The following is a 27,425-nucleotide window of genomic DNA, read 5'->3' on the forward strand; positions in this document are numbered from 1 at the left end:
ACAAGTGGAACCACTAAGAAAGCGAAAATCCTGCAATGATTCTTACCGTGCTGTAAGCAGACCTAAAAATGGTTAGATGGCAACAAATTAGCATAATTTCCTGTCGAATACTGATTGTTTACAAGTAAGTTCATTGACCCTGTCACCTGTTAGGGTTAGAACAAAGTAGTTTTTTGCGTGGATGTTTAAAAGGTCATAATTTAGAAACGGTTGCCCATATTAACATAGTTTCTATGGAGAAAATATAGAGCTTAGGCTAAACTATCTCCCATTTCCGGAAAGGATCGTCGTGCCTTTCCACCCTGTATATACAGTGGTACTACTGTAGTACAAGTGTACTAATTTTATGATATTGACAACATATGTATTAACAGTATAAGTGTCTTGGCTGGAGCTGTAAGCTTATACTTAGTGTTTTCCTAAATAAAGAATAAAGAATGAGTCGGATCGCGGGCAAAATCATGACGATGTGTCTGAATTGCTACAATGATAAGCCATGAATTCTAGGGTGCGGGCTGATTGCCCTTACGCAAGTCTATATGCAAAAAATATAAGAAGCGTTGTTATCTTTATTAATTTGAAATAAATAAATAAAAAAGATTTTTTTATTGAAAAAAATCAGGACTATCGGTTGAGAAATGCGACCTGTACAGCCGTGTATAACCTTACAAGCTAGGTTTCTTAGGTACAGTCAGCAGCAGAAGTTGCTAAGCGGGCGAGGTGTTCAAAATGATCCTCACGCGACTTTATTGTTAAGAGAATAAGAGCGTGTCAATGTCATGGTAAAATTGAACGCCTCGCCCGCTTAGCAACTTCTGCTGCTGACTGTATCTAAGAAAACTAGCTCGTAAGGTTATACACGGCTGTACAATTGTACATATGGCATCTATTCAGCTAAATGTCTGTGATGTTTCCTTGAGAATTTATTTAATTCTTTCCTTTCATATTTATTGTGTTCGTCTGCCTTTTGTCAAGGCAGTAATGTCTTCCAGCAACGTTAGATGTGACGTCAAATTATGGAACTAAATTATATTAAACTGGGTATTGCGATGTAATACTTCCTTATATACAGGGTGTTACGTAACGTCGGACTATATCTAATAAAGAGGTCACCCTTTCTTACCAACCATAACAGAATTCTTTCATGTTAGCTTCCCTGATTTAAAAAGTAAGCTTATAAGCTAGCCTTGTGCCATCCCACTAACCCGGGGACCGTTAACCCATTGTCAAATTGTACTGGTAACCATGGTAACTCCAAGTTTAACCAGTTAACCCCTCCCCCGCCTAATTAAAGATACCAGTAAATTATTCAGACTGTTGATCTATAATTTCTTGACTACTTGTGTACTTAAAAGGGTCGCCAACGTACTTAAAATAAATAAATAAATAAATAAATAAATAAATATTATAGGACATTTTTACACAAATTGACTAAGCCCCACGGTAAGCTCAAGAAAGCTTGTACTTGTAACACCACTAGAGCTATAAACCGAAATACAATTAATAGAAAAAAAGAAAGTAATTTAATTTGTTTGCAGACCAATAGAGCTGCAAGCGTCCATAGGCATCGGTTGCCGCTTACCGTCTGATGGGCCACGTGCACGTTTGCCACTGTCGTAGTTTATAAAAAAAAATGTCTCCGGTTACACCAATCGTACCTTTCAGACTCACATAGATACATATATGTAGTAAGTAGTATACCTACGTACGTATATTTATGTATACAGGGTGTTTGGTACATCGTTTGCCAAATTAAAACGGTAGATAGGTTGAGTCATTTGCTATCTTCCAGGCCTAGAAATTTTTAATTTTGCGCACGTTTTTTTTTCAGCTCTATGCCAGTTTTTCGTAAATTTCAAATTTTTACTTGTGCAGTAGTAAAAAAAACCATGGCCAATTTCTTTTTCTAGGCATGAGTAGATAGCAAATGACTCAACCTATCTGCCGTTTTAATTTGGCAAACGATGTACCAAACACCCTGCATAAACCCACTCATTTAAATTTTGATCGCTTGACGACAGGCGGTTTTACGACAACCTATTTTTTTATTCTAACGGTTAACGTTCACATATCAACGAATTATTTCTATATTTTATTTATGTGAAATGAATTTGCTCTGCAAATTTACAATGCACATATTTGCTTCTTAATATTCTGAAATAATAAAGTAAAAAAATATTCTTCACCATTTGTAGGTATTAAATCATTTCCGCTCAGTTTAAAAAGGTTTACCTACTCTTACATGCTGCTCAGCTCACTTTTATTTTTCTTGAAGATAATATCATAGTTATCCGTAACACCCTTATATCTAGATTTGTTTTATATCAATCCCATTAATCCAACTACTTTGCTCCGACAGTGTTACAATATTTACGATGACAAACACAATCGAGCTTAATACGCAATTGGAATAATCAGCGATCGAGACGAGACGGCGCCGCGCATGTCTGCGATAGCCTTTACCCCTGTACCTATTCTGCCCTCCTAAGCCAAAAGGACGTATTTTCAATGAAAACTTAATGCAAATACCGCTTTTTAGTTTAAGAGGGCAGTATTACGTGAAAGGATGACATTTGTCATTGGGGAAGTGGGGCCGGCGAAATGCTTCTGACAGCGGTATGCGAATGAGTTAAGAAAATGGGTATTTTCCGTTCGGTCGCTTGGAATTTGTGAACGGATCGGATTTGGACCGTATAGGCATTTTAGGAATACTGAAGTCTAACGTTTCAAAGAGCCGTATATTACCTAAAGTAAAAGATGGAACGGAACATCTGTTTAGTCCTTTTGGAGTTTATCGCGAACAAACATACAAACACACAAGACAGACGCGGCGGAGGACTTTGTTTTATAAGGTGTAATGATAACGTAGAGAACCCATAAAACACGCATTCCAAGTGTATGTACGATATTTGTAATGCCTTTAACTAGGTCAAATGTCTTCCATGTCGCTGCCGACAATTAATTGGTGCTGTTAGGGAATAAATGGGAATGGGGAATAATGGGGATGGCGGGAGGCTTGTACATATGAATAGTCCTATACTCTGTATCTTTAGGTAAGTATTTCAATAAAAGTTTACAAATAATTTGTCAATTTTCGGGTAGTTATAACATTTATTGGTTAACCAACCAAATACAAAACCGCCTGGATCTGTCACTGAACGACCTGACCTTAACCTACATTATTTGATCATATAATGTTCTCATCTACCCTCAACTGGCTTAAGGAGCATTTGGAGCTCTAGTATGGGGTTCTTCAAAAAAGGAGTGTACAGGTTTTTAAAAGGTCGGCAACGCGCTTGGAGTTGCAGGCGTCCATAGGCTACGGTGACTGCTTACATCAGGCGGGCCGTAAGCTTGTTTGCCACCGATGTGGTATAAAAAAAAGGTAGTACCTACACATTGTATGGTAGGTAATTTAAGGTACCGAAATTTTGGTCCTTTGTACAGTTACGGCTAAAAATATCGACACGCAAAAAGTGCCAAATAGATGTACGTATACACTACATTAATATAATTGGGCAACAATAACGTCATGTGTACATATCTTTGGCACTTTGCCCGTGACTACGCGACTATAACATAAATAAATAAATAAAGATACCTATAGTACCTAATTATATACGTATTTAAAGACAAAGTAGATATATATGTATTTATGTAAACCTTTTTTTTATTTTTTTCTAGTATATCAGAAACTCTATTTTGGTCGATTGATCGGATCAACTTTTGGGCAATACGGAATAAATTTATATAAGTAATATTATTAAATAGAATTAATGGAACCAACTCTTTTCAGGTTACAACATCAACCTCATATAAAAATACATCGAGAACATTGTCTGTGATAAAATAAAACGTAAGAGAGAAAACAGTGACCTTCTGTTAAAAACCGTTATCGAATTGTTGAAAAACCGTTATTAAAAAAACCGTTATTTCTCCGCGCGTTAACTGTTGCGTAAATATATAACTTCAATGTTGTGTTCCCTACACGAGTAAGTGTTAATTGGTAGTGTTTTGTTTTTGGCGTTAGTGTGTGTGTAATTTTGTTTGTTTGTGTGACAATAGTGTCGTCACCGGAGTCAAGTATGACGAAGAACTTCCTTACCGTCACCAATATTGTGAATGAGGGGATCAAGGGGAGCAAGATATCGAAGCTGGGGCTGTCAAAATACCTGTCACAGTCACTGTAAGTATTTAGTTTTAACTATACAAACGATTTGAAGTACTAGGTACATTTAAATCTATAAATTGTAAATACAGATGTAAAGAAAAAATCAACGATGTTCAACTCTGGCCAACGTGGGACTCGAACCCTTAGATTGTCGGTCCAATGCATCATCTTTGAGTTTTTCATTGTGATTGACATCGGTATTTACAATTTATAGATTGTAATAATGTGGTACCTACGTCCACAATAAAAAAAGAGGAATATATTAACATTTAGGTATATTTACTTGGTATTTCAGAACGATCATACCCGTTTTTTTAACGTTATTGGTAAAAAAAACTGGTTATTTGATTGGTGCAGTAATCATCATGGCATCAGCAGGGTCACTAACTAACCAGACTGGAAGGCCGTCAAAATTACATCTTATCCTCCTAAGGCCCAGCCGTAGAAATGAAAAATCCAAAATTTGCCATTGAAATCTGAACCTATAGTGTAGGAAATAGAGTTGATTTTGCGCTGTTAGAAAATTTAACAAAACAAAGCAAAAGCGACTCTGTTCCAATTGAATAGGATTTAAATTTCAGCGAACTGAAGAGGTACTATAGGTTATAGGTAGGACCTTGGGCCTTAGGAGGCTATGTTAAATTAATCATTATAATTCTATCTTAAAATAAAGTGGTCTAAAACGACACGAGGCGCCTGAGCGAAAAGAGCTTCTATTGTTCATTAGTACACCATTTACTGCATTTGACACTTAATTATCTGAACAAAACCTAACAAAATAATGCTTAATTGAATCTAGATTTTTCAAAGTGACGACACATAGCCATCTAAACAAAACCTTACACAATAATACTGCTTAATTGGATCTAAAGTTTTTTAAGAGACGTAGACATAGAAAAATATACTTTTAAAAGTAGAACTACCCAATGAATCTACTTTAACAAGAATTTTCGCAAAAAAGCTTTTTTTTTCTAATATAAAGGTACCTACTGCATTTCTTGCGTGACTAAAGAAAGCACCTTTTCTATACTTTTCCCTTTTAAAGCAAATTGCCCTTTCGGTCTTAAAAATGGCCATTCTTACCCTTGAATGGCAGAGAGACGCTCAAAAATCCATCGGCGCGTGCCATCAAGCCATTGACACACTTTTCGCGCTTACACATCTAAATCCATTGTGACTATCAGGCGAAAATCTTTTCTAAATTCACAACGTCACATTACCTTTCACAATCCTTGGACTTACGACATTCTTCTATTAAGAATATGAAAAGCTCGAATCAGCGCGAACTTACGTTTGCTAGTAAAAAGGGCGGTCCAATGGAGCGTTTCAAACGGAAAAGGTATGGAGAGATAGTCTTTTGTTTATTTACACAGCTGCATGTATAACTTTGTGGTGATATGTGCAAAACATTTTATCTTACCATTATTTTAAAAAACACGGAAGAAAGAATGAGCGCGCCGCGGTTGTGTTAAAAAATAACTGTCGTAGAATGAGTTATCCAGTGAGCGTCAGGATGGCGGGTGGACCTCAGCAAATTTGAACGAAATATTTATTAACATATTGTACCTTCGGTGTACCTTAGTGTACCTTTAACAGAATCCAGTGTACTTCTCCCGGAAACGAGATATTTAACAAAAAAGGTCCACCCGCCATTCTGACGTCAGGATGGCGGGTGGACATATGAAATCTTGCACTGCACTAAAAGTATGCAGTTATATTGTACCTTCAGTGTACCACTGTGAATCTTATAAACAATTTGAGCCGGTTGAAAAGATGGAGTGGAAGTCTTCGTTTCATTTTGTAACTTCGGCCCTTGAATTTTAAGAACCCTTATATATCTGTTGCACAAATACTATAATATTTTTATATACATAAATACACGATCGCTCCAAAATTCTTATTACTCCATGGTTTTAAATAAAATAGGAACTAACTAATCAACACACAATTGGCATCCCTTCCGTCCGTTTCTTGTCATACTGAACCCTTGGATTTCAACATGGATTAACAGGAATCTTCCAAAGATTCGTTAATTTAACCCTTCGTCTCTAACATTTCGAGGGAACCCTTAAAATATCTTTAGCTACAGCCGTATGCGAAACGATACCGATATGTCAGTGTCAAAGGGGATATTTTTGGTTGACGATAATAATTATATGTAAAAAAAATATAAATCGATACTTAGATCAAAACCAGAAAAAGAATATAGTGAAAAAGAAGAAGAGGAAGACCGAGAATAAATTATTTCAACCAAATAAAAGAAAAGGTTCAGGTCGTGTCATACCAGAAGGTTAAGGAGTTGGCAGAGGACCGGACGAGTTGGAGATTGCTCCACCGACAAGAGCACAGCTCTTAAATAGAAAAGAAGAAGAAAAACCGGGCAAGTGCGAGTCGGACTCGCGCACGAAGGGTTCCGTACCATAATGCAAAAAAAAACGATAAAATAAAGCAAAAGAAAACGGTCACCCATCCAAGTACTGACCACTCCCGACGTTGCTTAACTTTGGTCAAAAATCACGTTTGTTGTATGGGAGCCCCATTTAAATCTTTATTTTATTCTGTTTTTAGTATTTGTTGTTATAGCGGCAACAGAAATACATCATCTGTGAAAATTTCAACTGTCTAGCTATCACGGTTCGTGAGATACAGCCTGGTGACAGACGGACGGACGGACGGACGGACGGACGGACGGACGGACGGACGGACGGACGGACGGACGGACAGCGAAGTCTTAGTAATAGGGTCCCGTTTTACCCTTTGGGTACGGAACCCTAAAAAGGAGATCAAAAACGATTCACAAGTGAAATTGTAACATTACTTAATTGCGATTCCCCAACAGCCCAGCATACACTTAAACAGTGGGTATTTAGCCCCGAACTAATCTCCGAGAGCCGAACATTGATGTATTTACGCTCGCCAAAGCGGGCAATACTGCCACAGTCATGAGCGAACAGTACAGTGAATATATAATACCTAATTATATTCAATTACACAAACGAGTCTACCGCGATATAATTTAATTGCTCGCGGTAGACCCGTTTGTGTAATTAAATATGTGTACAAAACCTAATTGTTAGTCTAGTGCACAAGTTGTTAATAATATTTATTATTTAATATTGATTTCTTAAATATTAATACTTTTTCAGATATCGGGGAAATAAAAAATACATCTTTTTTCCCTCTTTTTTTAATAACTTTTGATTTTTATTATGTGAGAATAAACGCGCTGGTAGCCTAGCGGTAAGAGCGTGCGACTTTCAATCTGGAGGTCGCGGGTTCAAACCCCGACTCGTACCAATGAGTTTTTCGGAACTTATGTACGAAATATCATTTGATATTTACCAGTCGCTTTTCGGTGAAGGAAAACATCGTGAGGAAACCGAACTAATCCCAATATTTATGGCCTAGTTTACCCTGTGGGTTGGAAGGTCAGATGGCAGTCGCTTTCGTAAAAACTAGTGCCTACGCCAATTCTTGGGTTAGTTGTCAAGCGGACCCCAAGGCTCCCATGAGCCGTGGCAAAATGCCGGGACAACGCGAGGAAGATGATGAAAGGCTTCGAATATTTTTTATAGACATCATTCCGAATAATACAAATCCAATGAGAAATCACACGCATTTTTAGGAGTAATATCTCCATTTTTGACCACTTTGAGCTTGTAGACTAGATTATTTATAAAACGAACGTTCGTTATGCCGTGAGCTTACATCATTTCTACCATCTCACCTCACAAACTAAATTTTCTACTGTTATACATTTATATGCAGAAGGAGTATTCTCTGCACCGGCCTACCTTGCCAAATAGGCTACAACACAAATTAAATTTAGTTCAAGTTCCATATTAGCAAAACGTTTTCTCTATTAAATTAAATGTTAGTAACTTCTCAAGCTACATACGAGGCAGTATTAAAATGGCGAGGCAAGTTGGCGGTCTGCCAGACCACATAATGAAGATATCTGGAAAGCTGGGCACAAAAGACCAACACGGTACCTTTGTCGAAAGTTATTCGGCGTTGAGCTTTTGAGCAGTCCTATAGTTTTGGATGTAGGTATAGTCAGCACTATAAGTAGCCGATATGACTACAGTGAATACCTCCATAATGGAGGTGGCATCAATATTGGAACACTATTATTTAATCCAGTAAATAAGTATTATATCATCAGTTTCTAACAAACGGATCTACCGCGACATAATTTCATTGTTTTTATCTTAAATTCCGACCACAGCGGTAGATATTTCCGTGACCACAGCTGGTGCAACTCAGCTGAAACGTCGGAATTTAAGGTAAACACAATGAAATTATATCGCGGTAGACCCGTTTGTGTAACTAAATATGTGTAGGAAACGCGAGAGTTTAAAGTGTTATAGTTTTTATCCTGGCAAAACCAATTACATATAAGGGCAAAAACGAGAGTGACGAAAAACGAATGTAACCTGGCAACAAAACCAAAATAAGGGCAAAAACGAGAGTGACGAAAAACGAATGTGACTAAAGATAGCCTGCGAATGATACCAAGGAATATCGTGACTAAAAACCAACATAACTCACTAAGAGAGAGACTTAAAATTGTTTTTTTGTTAATGTTGTCTATTGTTTTGTGTTCATCTATTATCTAATGTATCGCTTATTTATATACCAGGTGTGGCCTATAACACGAGCTACAAATTTTACTGTATGCTGTACTCGTCAAACTAACCAACATTTGTTCAGCGAATTTTAAAAATTATTACAAGCTTTATTTACTTTCACCTGTCCCGTTATCTGTAATCAAATCTTGCAAGTTAAATTTGATCCTTCCCGGTTTCCGATTGAGCTGAAATTTTGCATGCATGTATATATAAATCGGATGACAATGCAATATTATGGTACCATCAAGCTGATCTGATGATGGAGACAGGAGTAGGAACCATAGGAACTCTGTGATGAAACAACGCAACCTAATTGTGTTAGAGGTTTTTAGAATTGTCTCGATGAGTATTAGTTGTCTGTTATAAGAAAAGTACAGTCAGCGATAAAAGCTTGTACCAAAATGAAATTTTTCCCAAAAACTTATGAAGTCTTTAGACTTCCTATTTTTCGTACCATTTAATATAAGCTTCAATGTATTGTCATCACTGTAATTTTATTGACGTTGCTTTAAAATACCATAAAATTCCCAATACATTGTGTCTAAGAGTAAACTGTAAAGTGTTTAAAAATCAAAATACAAGTTAGTTTTAAAAGTTGCTGTGCAAATGTTGGTTAGTCTGAGGAGTACAGTCTACAGTTTAAACTTCTGCTCATGTTACAGGCCACACCCGGTATAAATAAGCTTATTTATCGCTTTCTGTCATACTGTTTTATATTTTACCGTGGCCTCATAAAAGCGCTAGAAATTCGGGCAGCGCTTTATCGCATTATCGACATTATTGCAGGCGCTGTTGCCGGCTGCATTTCACCAATGCAGCTATATGCTAATGAGTGTGTTTGCTCATTGGCAATCATTGGTTTTAATTTCCACATTACTATAGAAGGCTTTGCTTGTGATTCGGTCAAATTGTGTTTTTTGAAAAACATATTATAGCCAGCATTCAATGAATGTAGTATGATACCTTTGGGTATGGTGCTTTACGCACACTATTGTCCCAACCCCTCCCCCTGACGCAACCCTCCCTTTTAGCATGAAATATGTCCCGGTTGACAGTTTTTTTTATTTTTTGGGGAAAGTACAGGAAAAAGTGTTAGTGAAAGAAATGATCCCTATTAAATCCTTAACAAAAAAGTTTATATTATTTTTTTTGATATGACGCACCATATTCATGTTATAGCTAGATGAACTTCGACAAAATTTAACCGCTGAAAAACTTGTTGAAGTTCAATATAACATAGTACCTACGTGATAGTACTGAAAGAAATCTTACACGGAAAATAACCTTGCAAGCTTATTCTCAGTATAAGATTTCTTTCAGTACTATCACGTACTATGTTATATTAAACTTCAACAAGAATATGGTGAGTCTTACCAAAAAGTTGCATGTATAACCTTTTTGTTTAAAATTTATTAAGGATTATTTCTTACCTGGACACTCTATTCCTAAATCTAATACTTTTCTCAAAAATTCAAAAGAACCGTCAACCGGTACACATTTCAAGCTAAAAGGGTGAGTTGCGTCAGGGGCAGGGCATAGGACACTAGTGTGCGTAATAAAGCACCATACCCAAAGGTATCATACTACATTCGGGTCAAACAGATCACTGTGTTATGTCTTTCCTGTAGACATATACAAGAGTTAAGGGCTATAAAGGTTTATTTTCTTATTTAACCCTTATCCACGTGAAAAGGTCCTCCTTTTATTTAGAGAACTATGATAAAATCATTACGTACATGCCCACAAGCTGTTAACTATTGCCCACAGGAGAGAAAAATGTACTGTTCGCGATAACACACTAGTTAGTAGTAGATCGTGGGCATGTAAGCAATGATTTTATCATAGTTCTCTAAATAAAAGGAGGACCTTTTCACGTGGATAAGGGTTAAATAAGAAAATTAACCTTTATAGCCCCTAACTCTTGTGTATGTCTACAGGAAAGACATAACACAGTGATCTGTTTGACCCATTCATTGAATGCTGGCTATAATATGTTTGTCTTCCCCATATATTAGAACATAACTTGACCGAATCATTGGCCGAAAAAGAATAATTTAGACCAGTAATATGTTACCAAAATGTCAAGTTTCATGTACCTACTTAATTTAAGCATGTGTCGTTTTAAAATGAGGCTTTTTGGCAGCGAGTTCATGAGCCTCTTAAGCCCTTTTTCTAAAGTCTTGTCCTAAGGTAATAGGCATAACCGGGAACATCACGCTCCTCAACACAAAAAGGGCTTAAGTCGTATAAAGTTCCTATGCACTTAAGCCTTATATTCTAAAGCCAAATTTCGACGGCGAGATATCCGGCCTATCTCGCCCAGTTATTATCATAGCCTAGGCTCAGGTCGCTTAATGGACCTAGTAGCCAAGCGATTGACCTAGACTTAAAACTCGTTTAAAATACTAGATACTTTAGAAGTGTTTACAGATGTAATGCATAATTATTTTCCTTCGTTTTTTCACGGAAACGTACGAACGTGTGTTGCTATTTCAGTCAGTCTCCGTACAAAAAGTACTGAGGTTGACTGAAGTAGCATGACAAATATGAACCTTTCCGAGAAAATACGATGGAACTATGCACTACATGGGTATACTTGTGATGCCATGCATTATAGGGTGAATGCATTAAGGCGGTTTGTTTACAGATGGCCTACCGCGAAACGCGAAAACCGAACTTTGGTTTTCTGTTTCGCGGTAGGCCCTGTGGTTGTGCTAGTGGCACCCTCTACGCTGAGTTTTGCGTAATGTTGCGTAATATGCCGTAGCAAACGTGGTAAGTATAGACTAGAATAACTTACCTACTTATACTATATGCAAAAAGAATAGATAGTATAGAGGGGTCCTGTCATTGTAAATTTTGTAGTCACTGTAAATTTACTGCCATCTATCGACACACGACTAAAACTCAAATTGAAAACGTATAAAGTTATCAAAAAATGTATATATATGGATAAATGATATTATTATTTTTATATCATTTTGATCCATGTTCATTCACTGATATCTATGTGTTAAAATTGTTAAATATGAAACGGTGTCGTCACGCCATCTAGCCGAGGATAGGCTAAAGGTGTGTGCGGCATCTATTCGAGAATGACTTTTACTTGAATTCCGAGGCACGTTTTTTCCTTAGACTTTATTCGTCTTATACGAAGTTACATATGTCTTTGCTATATGTATAATATTGAATAGAACCAAACAAAAGACTAGGTACCTAACTAGAATAAGTTAAATAACTTGTTTGTGCCTATTCCCAACAAGTCATTGTACACTTCTAATATATCATTACAACTTACTGAATGGGTATGTAGGTATGGATAATAAATGAACATAACTTATGTATGGATTTGTTGGTTATTTTGAGATTTTGGGCAAATTGGGAATAATGTTCGTGATTTGTTTCAATACAAAGAGTCATAAAAATTTTTTTCATAAAAAATAAACTTTTTTCAATTTACAAAATAATAAGAAATACCAGTAACCCCCAAAGCAGAATTAAAATTATTAAGTATATGAAATAAAAATTTAAGTTCCGGAGTTAGCAACCTAAAATACCAATCAAATATCTTACAAAAATACGAAATTGTTTTTGATTGCTAATAATATTGCAAACAAGCAATTGAAAGCAATGTTTTTTCTCACCAGTGACTGATTGATGTGGGCCGTTTTTATTTTGTTTTTCGCCTTGTTTTGAAAAAGTTTAAGCCCTCTTTCTGGGCGGAAGAAAAATAAAATTCTTATTTGGGTCAATTAAAATTTTTTTTAAGAAATTCGGTAAAATTGCGATTATACTGCAAAGAATAGGGAACTCTTATCTATCGACCAATTTTATCGAAATCTGGCATGAAAAATCGGTCCATATCACAACAATAATAGCAACTAAAATTTAAAATTCAATTTTATTATTTTGCATTCAACAACTCTATAATATTGTTACAAACCAAGGGCGCAAAATTTTGATAGGTATTTTTATTTTTTTAACTTTAGTTATTTTTAATGTAGTTAATTTTAGTTTTATAATCATTTTATAACACTTAAGGTAGAAGTGCTAGTGCTCGACGCTGCACTAGTATTTGACATGGGTACTTTATGTCAAAGTAATATAGGTTAAATTTGAACGGCGAAGATTTTTCTGTATTCAAATTTAATCCTTGTCACTTTGACATAAAGTGCCCATGTCGAATACTAGTGCAGCGTCGAGCACTAGTTCTACCTTATTATAATAATAAATGGGTTTTCACTCAATAATTATAATGAACAGAACCTTTTATAATGACATCAATAACTAGCCTCGTGAAACTGTCAAAACTCAAAAGTATCCTAATAATTTTCAACCTCGCTGCTCTAGTGTTGTTCCATTCATGTACAGTCGCCGTCAGATATATCGGAGCGGCCAAGACGCTCACAAATATCTGAACACGCCTCTATTGTCAAGGCGCTAGAGTGCGTGTTCAGATGTTTTTGAACACCTCGGCCGCTACGACATAATCTGATGACAAATGTACATAATAATTTCTCGAGATGAAAATATTCATTACTTTGTGCAAAATTATTTCACAGTGAAAAATTGTACAAGGTGGACTTTAATGCCAGAAGGTATTTTCTACCAATTTATCACAAGCCAAACAGATTTATGGTACCGATGTGGGAAATGAGTCCAAAACATGAGAAATCTATAATAACTACAACTTTTTATATAAAATTGTACTTGATAAACGTAGAGAAATAAAATAAAAATAACTTTATTTACCTAATATTTAAAAACATTATATTAAAAGCATATAGCCCATCTCTCGCGCATGAGAGGAGCCCTGTGCCCAGCAGCAGTGGCACGTATATAGGCTGAAATATTTAATATGTTATTAAAATCATTATGTATATAAAGTTATTATAATTAAATGTAATAATAAAACAAGTAAATGTAATAAACATAGCAAAAAATACAAAAAAATGTGTACAAAAGATGTGTCTGCCCACAAAAATTCATGGGAATATTTCCCCAGCAATGTGACATCCCTAGCAGCCTCTCTAAATATTGCCTGGCGTCTTGCCAAGTTGTTACGTGACAATTATTTAGCTCAAGCTGAGACGAGTATTTAGTATAGACTGGACTTATATCGACCGGGATATGAACCGTGATTACCTTTTGTCACAGAATAAATAATAGTACTGCCGTACAGAAAGGAAACTTCCTTCAAATCCGAAGTTTGACAGCGGTTCAGGGTCGAATCATGCTGTCCCTTTCTAGTATATGGCACTATCCCTTTCGGCTATTTAGGGTTGTCAAAATTCAAGCCATTATCTTATCTGTGGTCGTGCAGGCAAAAGGACACAAAGTTGTGTCAACCCTAATAATTGCTCGGAGCAATGCTGAGCCGAGCGGAGCCGAGTTGGGCCGAAGTCAGGAGTTTCGCACCCCTGCTTATGTCTCCCGCCAAACCAACGGAAGCGAACGCAGCCAACGTGCACGAATGAGCGTAGACCGAGCGCGGTCTACACAACTTTGACACCCACCCGCTATCATCAGTTACCCGTGAACAAGATGCATGTAACTGTGTCGAAATATCGGAAGCTCGAAAACAATACAAAAGGTAATCACGGTTCATATCCCGGTCGATATAAGTCTAGTGAAACTAACCGAGAATCATTCAAAACTGTTAATATAGACTGGTTATGCTCAGGGCCGTCTTAAACTATGCTGGGGCCTTTGGGCACATAATAATTTGGGGCCCTTTTGGAAAGTAAAGAAAGCAAAATTAAAAAAAGTAAACTAACATTTTTCTACTATGACCTATTTATTATGGGTAATCAAATATACTGTTACTGTGTGATCTCGGGGCCCCCTGAGGATGGTGGCCCTGGGCACGGCCCCGTGTGCCCTTATGGTATAGACGGTACTGGTTATGCTCTCCTACGATATTGTATCGGTTGTGATGTGTGTGGCAAAGTTGCCAAATATATCGGAAAACATGCTTATTCCGCATCGGTCGTGCGTGATAGCCAATGTTGCCAAATATATTGGAAAACATGCTTATTTCTACGGTAACAAGTGTGTTCCGATATAATTGGACACTTTAGCCGTCACTGCCGACTATAACAGGCGCCGAAACACGGTTCCTGGCGAAATCTCAGGATATCTTCCTGTGCTTAATATAATTTGAATAAAATGTAAAAAATCTATTTACATTAAAGAATCTATCTATCCAGCTCACAATGTCATCAATTTGAGCCCTCCATCGGTTGTTTACACTTCACTGAATGTATGGATTTCAAGTGCAAATGCATGAGTTGCTATAAAATACCCAAATCACTTATGTTTTGAAGCGTTAACTTCTTCTTTCTTCCTACTTGGGCATTTCGATTTAAAGCTCTACCCCCAACTTTCATTTTAGATTTTGGAATTTTTATATTTTTTCCACTCAGAATCTCTTTCGATCAGAAGCTCTTTCGATCCTAATACGAGAAAAAAAGTGTCCCCAAAATTTAATACAAAAATTGTTTGTCCGTTTTGTTACGTCCATAGAAGGTTGTATTGAAATTCGTAACCAAATGGACCAAAAATTGTGGGGACACTTTTTTTCTCAGTAAAATTGGAAAGAGTTCGTGATTCTGAGTTGAAATAATATAAAAATTCCCAATTCTAACAGAAAAAAATTTTGATACAAATTTAAATAGAAATACCCACGTACCTTCATACCTCCGAGTAGTATAACGGTAAATTTTCCTTCGACTAGTGTAAATAATGGTAATTGTACTGAGATTTTGTTAAGTGTAGCTATTAGGTATTTTCAACAATCACAAGGGTCGTAGTTTGTATGGAGATTTACAGTCCTTATTAGTATACTTGTCTCTGGTCCAAGCAAGTGACGACGTTCTTTTGTTAACCAAGTTAGTGTGAAGTTAGCGGTATGGTATAATGGGTATTTTGCATAGATGTAAGCAAAAAGAATAGATAGTATAGAGGGGTCCTGTCATTGTAAATTTTGTAGTAACTGTAAATTTACTGCCATCTATCGACATACGACTAAAACTCAAAATGAAAACGTACAAAGTTATCAAAAAATGTATATATATGGATAAATGATTTTATTATTTTTATATAATTTTGATCCATGTTCATTCACTGATATCTATGTGTTAAAATTGTTAAATATGAAACGGTGTCGTCACGCCATCTAGCCGAGGATAGGCTAAAGGTGTGAGCGCCATCTACCCGAGAATGACTTATACTCGAATTCCGAGGCACGTTTTTTCCTTAGACTTTATTCGTCTTATACGAAGTTACATATGTCTTTGATGTAAGTAAATTGAGGTAGATATGGTACCAGGCGCACGATCGTGAGCCGTTAAATATAGGTTCCGGAACCTATATTTAGTTAGTCGTATGGGTGACGCCAACCTGTCAAGTTGTCAAAATCTTTGGATCAAATTTTAGTTTTGTCAACTATGAACGTCACACGTCTACATAAATAAAAGGTCATTGGTATTTTGTCGGAACCAACTTTAATATGTAATTACTTTAATGATAATTATTTAATACGGCGATAGTGGGCATTTTCATTTAACTGTGCACCTTTAACGGCCGGTTAGCAATGGTTACAAAACTGACGGTCAATGTAAAATCCCATACATTTAGTCAGGAATGTAACGATTAGACGTTACAGAAACACGACTTAAGTCGCGCTTTAAATTGCAAGTTTAAATGAAAATGCCCTAGTACCTATACAAAGATACCTTTTAGTTGCATTCATTAGTTATTTATTCTAGAATTAATTTCCATAACATTTTGTACCTTGTCACAGTGACAATAAATATGAATATAATTAAGATAACTAAAGCTAAAAAATTAAAAATACCTATCAAATTATTGCGCCCATTGGTAGGGTGCCCATCGCGCAGGCAGCGATCCAGCGCTGGATTGCTATGGCCAATCTTTGTGCGAGAAAGCTGCCTGCGCGAGGGTCACCTGTGGCCTCCCTTAGGCGTATGCAGAGCGCTTTGTGGAGCCCCCGAGTCCCCCTACCACGCGGACCTAGTGTCTCGACGTGAAAGTCGCTAGAGACTGTCTGTCTCTCTGTGTGTGTCTGTCTGACTATTATTGTCACTGTGACAAAGGTACGAAATTGGTACATAATGATGATGATGATGATGATGCTCTCCTGACCGATTTCGGCCACAGCGACTGTGTGCTCTGGAGTAGGCAATTTTTAACTCGTGTTATTAGAGTGTAGCTGATCCACTCTCTGGTGCGCCCTTATAGGTGGCTCACATCACATAGGTACCCTATCTTATTGCTAAATAGGGGAGGGGGGGCTTGTTGTAACAGTTTTTGGAAAAAGGCCTGTATTGTCTAAAATATGTATACTATTATGATTTTGAGTAAGAGGGTTTGTAAAGTATTTATCTAGGCACTAATTCCGATAAAAAAAATGATTTAAAATGTTTACACATCTTTTACACCAGATACTTTATGAAAAAATGGGAGTGGTTACAACTTACCCCATCTTTGGGGCTAGTTGTAACAGGCTCGGGGCAAGTAGTAACAACTAAAAGAATGGCAACATCTATAAGAATCAAAAAGTTTTTATTGGTTCACAGTCTTGTATTATTCATTGTTATTCGATCCTATGACCCGCGACCTCCGGATTAAAAGTCGCACGCTCTTAGCGCCAGGCCACCAGCGCTTCACCAAGCAGCAGCGCTTGGGCAATGCTAGAGTAACGAAGAATAAAAGAATGCACAAAAAACCGCAAGTAATTTGTAATGCACTATACAACGAGTCATAATAATATTATATATGCAAAAATATGCACAATTATTAGAGAGCAATAAAAAATACCCGCACACTAATATGTTACAACGTGCTTTGTGTTACTACTTGCCCCATGGGTCCATTACCTATGTCTATTTTACTAAATATGTCAAAAACTATAAGCTATAGAAGTATTTAAATAAAAGCAAATGAAAGCCAATTAAATTTACATTGTAGCAATGAAAACACAATGAACAATTAATTTAAGTTCAATTGCCAAAATCAACATTTTCGTTAGTATTTTTTTTCAATACCTGTTCGAAACAGAGCTCGTGTGCACATCCACTCGCTTCGATGTCTGGCGGGTCAATGGCGGTGTTTACGTTATTCCTCGAGTTATAAGAAAGTCATTCAGCAAAAAAAAAATGTATTTAATTCCCCGTCAAAATTGAGCGTTACTACTTACCCCTGTTAGGTACATTAAACCCCCAGCTCCCCTACTCGATCGCATTTTGGGCACGTCAGCACACCACCATATAGTTGTAGGAAACTGATCCCTTACACCCTTAGAGCCTTGCTACATAATAATATATTGTTATACGGTTAGGCCCCCTAATTAGAATAGGGGAATATGAAGCGGGAAGTGTAAAGCGAAGCCAACTGTTCCGGCGATGGCTGTGTGCCAGAACCAACAAGTATACCGCAAAATACATATGGGATTACAAGCTGCTGGTCGATTTTATTACTAAGCTAGCGACCAGCCCCGGCTTCGCACGGGTTAACAAATTATACACAAACCTTCCTCAAGAATCACTCTATTGATAGGTGAAAACCGCATGAAAATCCGTTTAGTAGTTTTTGAGTTTATCTCGACAAACAAACACACAAACAGACAGACGCGGCGGGGGACTTTGTTTTTTAAGGTGTAGGGATAGTGTTCAGCGTTGAGCGTCCGCGTCGCATAGGCGGGTGCACGGAGCAGGCGCATTGGCAATTTAGGTTTTTGTTTGGTGTACTATTAGTTCTATTTGGTACACAATTACGAAATGGGAAATGTAAATTTCTATCCCTTCATCATCATCATCATCTGTCTGTTTCTAAACGGGTATGGGTTAATAATAAATAAAATACCTTTTTATTTCCACATTACATTACATATAGTAGGTACATTTAAGTAAACTTAATCTAATGTTACCCTTTTGGGTAAAAGCCTCCACACACTTTCTCCATTTGTCTCTATCTTGGGCTGCCTTTAACCAATCTGTGCCCGCTACTGAGATGATGTCTTCTGTCCATTTTCTTTTAGGTTTGTCCTTACCTCTTCTCCGTGCTGGCCCTGTCCATTTTGTAGATTCCAGTGTCCATCTTCTGTCTTTGTACCTAGCTATATGCCCTGCCCATTGCCATTTGAGGCGTAGACTCTGATGGAGAGCATCTGTAAGCTTGGTTTTCTTCCTTATGTTTCCACTCCTGATCTTTTGCACCTTTCTTATTTTTAGAAGACTCGTCTCCATTGCACGCTGGCAGATTGTAATTGCATTTTTGACTTTACTTGTTACCCATGTTTGGCTTCCATATGTTAAGCATAAGTATAATATGTTAACGGGTATGGGTTACCAATACACATTTATTCTTAAAATAAAGGATCAAACTTCCTACACGAAGTGTCGAGCGAAGCCAACCTGTTCCGTATATGGCTGCGTGCCAGAACCCACAAGAATACCGCAAAATGCAAAATGCAGATTGGATCACGAGATGCAGGTTGATTTTATTACTAGAGGAATATTTTCAGAACGTTTTAGTTTTCTTTGAGTTCCATTTAGTACGACATAGGAAATTTAATAGGTAGAAATAGAAAAATATTTATTTGGCATAAAAAACCGGCAAAGTGCGAGACGGACTCGCGCACTAGGGATTCCGTACCATTACGCAAAAAATCACGGTTGTATGGGAGCCCCACTTAAATATTTATTATATTCTGTTTTTGGCCGGTTTTTTCCATTTCCCGTTAGCAATTTCAGTCTCAAGCGCCCCCCCTTTTCCAATACAAAATGAACACATCTAGTGTTCAGCAGTAAAAGAGGTAATACTGTTAACTCCTCTGTTCCCTGTCATACAATTATTTTTCTCATACGCTTAGTAGGTTTCATACAAAATCTGATTTTTTTTTTGCTAGAACACCCTAATAAAACCTCGAAGATGGCATATCGCCAGAGTCAACAAGTTTAGGCGTGTCCGTTATGAGACCATGCCAACCCATGCAACATGTGTAATCATGAAGATGATCGCAAATCACACATATGAACTTTAAGATACGTCAGTTAATAGATCTAGAAACGATATGGATTAGATATGTCAGTGTCAAATGTGCCGTTTCTTCAAAAAACAAGTGCGAGTCGGACTCGCGCACGAAGGGTTCCGTACCATAATGAAAAAAAAAACGGAAAAAAAAAATGGAAAAAAAACGGTCACCCATCCAAGTACCTACTGACCACGCCCGACGTTGCTTAACTTTGGTCAAAAATCACGTTTGTTGTATGGGAGCCCCATTTAAATCTTTATTTTATTCTGTTTTTAGTATTTGTTGTTATAGCGGCAACAGAAATACATCTGTGAAAATTTCAACTGTCTAGCTATCACGGTTCGTGAGATACAGCCTGGTGACAGACAGACGGACGGACGGACGGACGGACGGACGGACGGACAGCGAAGTCTTAGTAATAGGGTCCCGTTTTACCTTTTGGGTACGGAACCCTAAAAACGTCACCTTTGGCACTGACACATCTAATCCATATCGTTTCTAGATCTATTAATTGACGTATCTTAAAGTTCGAATCGGGCAGATTATTTTGAACTTAATCCCAGGGATATATAGAAGAAGCTCTCAATACGTTTTCGACTTCGAATTACGGTCCATCTTCTTCTTCTTCCTCGCATTTTTCCGGCATTTTGCCACGGATGGGAGCCTGGGGTCCGCTAGACAACTGGATTACGGCCCATATGACTGACATTTATCTGACACGTAACTGAAAGTTACCCCATCTCCATAAACATACTTACCTAGCCCGCAGCTTTGACTATTGCTCAATACACCATTTCCCGATATTAAAAAATATGTGATTTGTCCAATCACAACTTCTTTTTAACATGTTTACTAGCTAAAAAAATAAATTGTTTATGTCTTGCGCAGCATTACAACATATTTATTTTTGTTTTCAAAACCATTTATTAACATAATTAAATATACAGAGGTACTACAATACAAATACTAGAATAAATTAATAACTAGCTTAAATCTAAAATAGGCCCTTAAGGCATTGTACCAAGGATGCTGGCGGCATTTCCTCGCTGTATCGCAATGCTGATACGTTGTGCGAGGTAGCCGCCAGCTCTTCGGTCACCAGTAACGTCAACCACACGCTTCGCGATTTCTGCAAAAACTTTTCAGCGCTGGGACCCCATGGATCTAGAGTTTTACTTTTAACTCCAAATTGTACAAAATGGTACTCTTTACCGAGTATATTTTGACGTTGTTATGTTACACTCAAATGACTATCCCGTGGGCTCATTTTGAGCTCTAGTCAGACTACGAACAAAGAGAATAGATTGTATAGAGGCGGATTGGCAAAGTAAATTATGTAGCCACTGTAATTAACTGCCTTCTTTCGACAGAAGATTAAAACTGTTAGAACGCCATTTGACTTTGATCCATATTCTTTCACTGATATGTGTTAACTTGTTAAATATTAATCGACACTAGGCTAAAGGTATGGTGCAATCTTCTCGAGTGATTGCGCCATAACCTTCAGTCACTCTCGAGTAGATGGCGTTAATATTAATATTTAACAAGTTAACACATATCAGTAAAAGAATAATGATCAAAGTCAAATGGCGTTCTAACAGTTTTAAGATTAAGATGGCAGTACATGTACTGTAGCTACATAATTTACCATGAGAGTAACTCTCTATATCAAATTCGCTTTGCATAATTCTATACTTATTATATTTCGTTGTGAAATCCATATTCCAATATTATAAATTCAAATATAACACTGTCTGTCTGCCCCTTATTGACGCTTAAATAGCTAAACAAAATGTGATGAAATTTGGTGTCCCGGAAATCGTTAGAGTCCTGCGGAAAGACAGAATAATTACCTTTTATTCATGCAACCGATGATGACAAAAATGCGGGGGAGCGCGGGACGAGGTGAGCGAAGTCCCGTGCCGTGATTGGTCCGTTCAAAGACACGGACGTCACACAAAGACACTTTCGACTCGAACATGGAGTAAAATTACCGTATGCGTGGCAGAGGGAGTAGCGGGACTATGCTAAGTCTGAAGGATGTTTTGTCTGTGTCTATAACCTACCATGTGGCTTATGTAATTTTTGAGTTGTTGGAATTTTTGATTATATTCTAATTAACAAATTTCATATTTAAATGACAAATTGTCCGAGAGCCGGTTCCTGCCACTTCAAGGGTTAACTTAGTCATTGATTGAGGGTTGTTTAAAGTCGGTTAAAAGTCAACTAAAGCTAATTGTGTGATGTCAGAAAAGTACATTCAAGAGTTCTTCAGTCTCCGCCATTTTGAATTCACAATGACGTCCGGACGTCAAGTGACTTGAAAGTAAATTCGTAATGCTTTTGTCAACTGTTGCTGTGAATGTTGCTGTTTTATTTGTTATGCTTAAATTTACTGTTGAAATAACTGCGTTTGGTATTCCTACTTCTCTATTACAGTAGAACCTCGATTATCCGAACCCTCAATTATCCGAAAGGTCCGAAAGCTAACTTAGTTTATTATTATCCGAGAGCGGGACCCGTCGATAGGGAATATTACGCAAAACTCTGGGTAGAGGGCGTCATTAACGCAATCACATGGCCTACCGTGAAACACGACCATCGAAAGTTTGGTTTCTGCATCTTGCTTATTCGATCGATAGATAGGCAGATAACGAAATATCGATTTTCGCATTTCGTGGTACCTGTAAACAAACCGCCTTGATGCAATTGTCGTAGTAAAAACTTGTCAAAAAACTATGTATAAGTTACTCTATGGTTTACTAAACAAATTAGTGCTGCACTACGCAGCGGCAGAACATTGCAGTAATACTCCCTATTGACTACAAACTTCTTCATGACGTAGCTATTCGTTATTTTAATTAAAAGTGCATCCTAGTGAATTCCACGCAGTCAATATCGACAAAAAATCTGTTATAAAGAGATTCGTTTGAATCTGAGGCGTAGTTCCAATCGCTCATAGGATAGGCGAGTCGAGGGGTCAAGGGTTGTTACATTAGGATCGACCTCACAGAAAACGAATGGACATGAAAAACCGGCTTAGTGCGAGCCGGACTCGCGCACGTAGGGTTCCGTACCATTACGCAAAAAACGGCATAAAAATCACGTTTGTTGTATGGGAGCCCCACATATTTATTATATTCTGTTATTAGTATTTTGTTGTTATAACAGCAAAAGACATACATCATCTGTGAAATTTCAACTGCCTAGCTATCACGGTTCAGGAGATACAGCCTGGTGACAGACAGTTAGACCGACGGGGACAGACAGACGGACAGCGGAGTCTTAGTAATAGTATCCCGTTTTAACCCTTTAAGTACGGAACCCTAAAAACAGGTTTGAAGTCACTTGTGCACTGTTTGAATTCTGAAATTTCTAAATCTTTTTTAATGGTTTTATCTTGCAGCGCTTCGTTATTGCATTGCTGCCATAAATCCATAAATATGCTGCTGTATGGATAATATGATGGTCGTTTTTGTCTACGTGACAGCGTGATAAAACGGTGTCGGTCACTTTCTATCCCGCGGAGTTAAAAAGTGACAATTATTTTATCACGTGGATAAAACGATCCATAATATAAGCCTGCTGCAGTCTCAATCCAAACGTTTCCTTTACGTATCTCGAGATCACATTTCGCTGGCTAGCTCGAAAACTCGCCTTACTAACTGACCAATGGGAGGCCAGGGTGATTCTTCATTTTATTTGGAATTTCCACGTGTATTTGGGACATACACGGCCATCCGGTGATTCTTTTTGCGGAACCGTTGAACGGAAAAATGGGTGCCTTTTAAAAATGCAACTCGTTAAAGTTCCTTTGATTGAAATATTTGGACTGATTTTTATTTCGTTGTTGAATTTTCATCAGATGTCGATTAAATTTGGTGGATAGATAAAGTTCCATCAATACCTACAATATAAGTGCAGAAATTTCATCGCACAGCGTAGATATATAAATCTTCCACTGAGTTACGAAAAAGAAAAGTATTTTAGTAACTCAATGGAAAATTAGGTACTTGTTTTCGGCACCAGCTGTTGTTGCGATAATGAAATGAGAGTGATATTTCGATATACTCCAGCCGATGTGAAAGTTGTTATACTATGCAAATTCTAACATCCCTGTCGCGACACGAAACCGTAAATTTTGCTATAAAACGACATTATTTTAATAGCGTAGTCTTTAGTAGTAAAATATGCCACATTTCCTCCATAGGGGGATATTATTTTCCAGTAAATTTACTTGTTGAGGTTGGCTTGCGGCCAAGAAGTAAACGATCTTGTGTTTATGCTAGGCTATGATTGGAAATGGGAAATGTGAAATAAATTTCAAAATACTTGGGAGAGAAATTCTTGTTTGATATTACACGTTCGAAGTAGGTACTTAATGCACTGTATACTTAAATATTACGTTGAATTGGTCATCAATGTTTAGCTATCATCTTTGCGTTGTCTCAGCTTTTTGCCACGGGTCACGAGAGCCTGGGACCCGCTTGGCAATTAATCCCGAAAATTTACATAAAAACACGACTCGCATCGCTAAACTTAAGTGGCAGTGGGCGGGGCACATTGCCCGTAGAACCGATGGCCGTTGGGGCGGAAAGGTTCTCGAGTGGCGAACACAAACCGGAAGGCGCAACGTGGACTGACGACCTGGTAAAGGTCGCGGGAGTCCGCTGGATGCGGGTGGCGCAAGACCGGTCATTGTGGCACTCTTTGGGGGAGGCCTATGTCCAGCAGTGGACGTCCTCCGGCTGATATGATGATGATGATGATGATGATGACATAAAAAAAGAAAAGCCTTTTATTTCTTGCATATTACAATGTCAAACATAAAAAAAATCTACAATACATTTTATTTAATTTTCTAATAGTCAGTTTTTAGTAAATGTTTGGTGACTTAGGTACGAGTACATGTTTTTTTTTTATACTAGTTGAATTAAGCAAGAACCCCCTCTCAGGTAAAGGGAGAATTTACATAGGCTCTAGTTTCTATGAAAGCGATTGTCATCTGACCTTCCAACCCAAAGGGGATACTAGGTCTTATAGGGATTAGTCTGGTTTCATCACGATATTTTACTTCACTGAATAACGACTGGTAACGACTGGTGGACTGAAAGTCAGCGCTGCGCAAGCAATTTGTAATGAAATGGCTGACGCAGCGTATGATGAGCCCGTTCCTTTTGCCGCACATGTCAATTTTTTTAAATCTGATTATTTTTTTGTAACCTGTCTGTTTTTTGTGTGACAATAAATGGTTTCTTATTCTTAATGGTTTCTTTCTTATTCTTAAATGGACGTAGTTACGCGAAAACGTTCCAACCCCCAGCGACCCAATTTTGAGATAAACGCAATTTTGTGTTTTAGCGGTACACTTTTTCCCTGTAATTATTTCAGGCAAATACTATTGGTTTTACTGTGGAATGCCAAACTGGTTATTGAATGATATGCATATTTTTTGTAAATACATAATAAGGGGCATATAAATAGGTAAAACGAGTTTGAAACGTTTTTGCTAAATTTAATTTTGTATGAACCTTGTTAAATAGCAATTATGCATAAACGTTCCAAAACGAATTTAAGTGTATTATTTTATAAATATAATATATCTAAAATAAATTTAATATGTAATATAATAAATAACAATGAGGAACATACAAAAACAACAAAAAAAAATTTGAAAATGTATTACAAAAAAAATAGGACGTGATCTTTTGAGCTTAGAACCTATGCCAAATAATTAGGCTACAACAAACAGAAATCAAGACTCTTTTATGTATAGCAATTCCCGCTTTATTCTTTTTTCAATGCTCAAATCTTTAAAACCTTTTTCCAGTGATAACGTCATGAAGATAGGAAACATTTTATCTTTATCCAATTTAATTTATTTTGTGTGTAACCAACAAACTTTGTTTTGTCCGTGAATTTCTTACGGTTGATAATCTTTTTTTCCAGTTTAGTTGTACTGTAAAAATAGTTTTCTGCATTTTACACACTTGAAGTGGTTTTCCTTTTTTACAGCGCTTAATTATATCGATAAATTCTTCAGTGGTATACACTCGTTGATGATGTTTGAGGGCAGTTTCTATTTTAGAAAAATCTGTGTCATTCGGTAAAAACGTATGGCCAAACTCAAGAAATCGAAAGGATAATTTTATTGTTTTCAAAGTTGGATGGGAGCTTAAAATTGTTTTATAACAGTGGAATACATAGTGCTTCTAACGACACTGGGCATTGTTATGTCTGGGTAAAAGGAGAAGAAGGAAGAGGTGCTCAGGAAGTAGGATCATGCTTCATAAAATATATAATGCAAAAACTAAAATCAACGCTTGAACATTTAATAATATGGAGTGATTGCTGCGGTGGCCAGAACAGAAATATCAAGATCGTTCTGATGATAAAAACAATTTTAAGGTCCCATCCAAAAACAATATCCTTTAGATTTCTTGGTTCTGGCTATACGTTTTTACCGAATGACACAGATTTTTCTAAAATAGAAACTGTCCTCAAACATTATCAACGAGTGCATACCGCTGAAGAATATATCGATATAATTAAGCGCTGTATGAAAGGAAACCACTTCAAGTGTGTAAAATGCAGAAAACTAATTTTTACAGTACAACTAATCTGGAAAAAAAGATTATCAACCGTAAGAAATTCACGGACAAAAACAAAGTTAGTTGGTTACACACAAAATAAATTAAATTGGATAAAGATAAAATGTTTTCTATTTTCATGAGGTTATCACTGGAAGATTTTAAAGAGTTGAGCATTGAAAAAAGAATAAAGCGGGAATTGCTATACATATAAGAGTCTGATTTCTGTTTGTTGTGGCCTAATGGCAAACCAATTGCTCCAGCAAAATTAGCCGATTTGCAATTAATGTACCAATTTTCATACCTGAGGTGAGTCTTCAGTTTTATAGAACCCTTCAAAGCTCTGAGGAAACTGTTGATGATGTTGATGGTTTCGGCGGAGTGCCAGACTTTGACACAGAAGGTTATGAAGACGAATAATGATAATGTTGTCAACATTATGAAAATATAATTTAGATTTCCTTTTCTATGACAAGCTATATAGGTAGTTATCATGTCCCAACCCTTTCAATATATTTTTCTTTCTTATTTATGGCTTTTCATTTGTTCTTAATTCGTATGTACGTAATGAAATAATAAATTTTGTTAAATTTTTCATTTAAAAAAGGGTAAATTACTTTTTGGAACGTTTCTGCAATATCATTATGAATTAGGTTTCATACAAAAACAAATTTAGCAAAAACGTTCCAATACCGTTTTATCTAAATACATACCCTTGTATAATACATATTAAAAAAAAACTCAAAACATCAAATAATAAGTGTGTATTCTACAATAAAATCTATCGTTTTTGTCCGTAGCAGTTAGTGAAAAAAAGTGTACTACTAAAATGTTAAAATTGCATTTATCTCAAAATGAAGTCTCTGTGGGTTGGAGCGTTATTGCGTAACTACGTCCATTTAATAGCAAAAATGGATCAAGTATATGTGGATCGATTATAGCAAAAAATTAGAAAATAATATATTATAATAAAACGT

General features: G+C 36.9%; 1 protein-coding gene across 3 annotated transcripts in view; it reads left to right on the forward strand.

Moving 5' to 3' along the window:
• Positions 1–27,425, forward strand: part of LOC134803742 (synaptotagmin-7) — an 862,565-nt gene that overhangs the window by 455,608 nt on the left and 379,532 nt on the right. Inside the window, exons 2-3 of one of the 3 annotated variants that reach the window (XM_063776565.1) lie at positions 3,797–3,992; positions 4,066–4,186. The exons of the other annotated variants lie outside the window; for them this stretch is intronic. Coding sequence (XP_063632635.1) covers position 3,992; positions 4,066–4,186 — 122 coding nt within the window. The 5' untranslated portion in view covers positions 3,797–3,991. The remainder of the gene's footprint in view (positions 1–3,796; positions 3,993–4,065; positions 4,187–27,425) is intronic. 3 annotated transcript variants of the gene reach the window in all.

This window comes from Cydia splendana, chromosome 27 (assembly GCF_910591565.1).
Source record: "Cydia splendana chromosome 27, ilCydSple1.2, whole genome shotgun sequence".
Lineage (NCBI taxonomy): Eukaryota > Metazoa > Arthropoda > Insecta > Lepidoptera > Tortricidae > Cydia > Cydia splendana.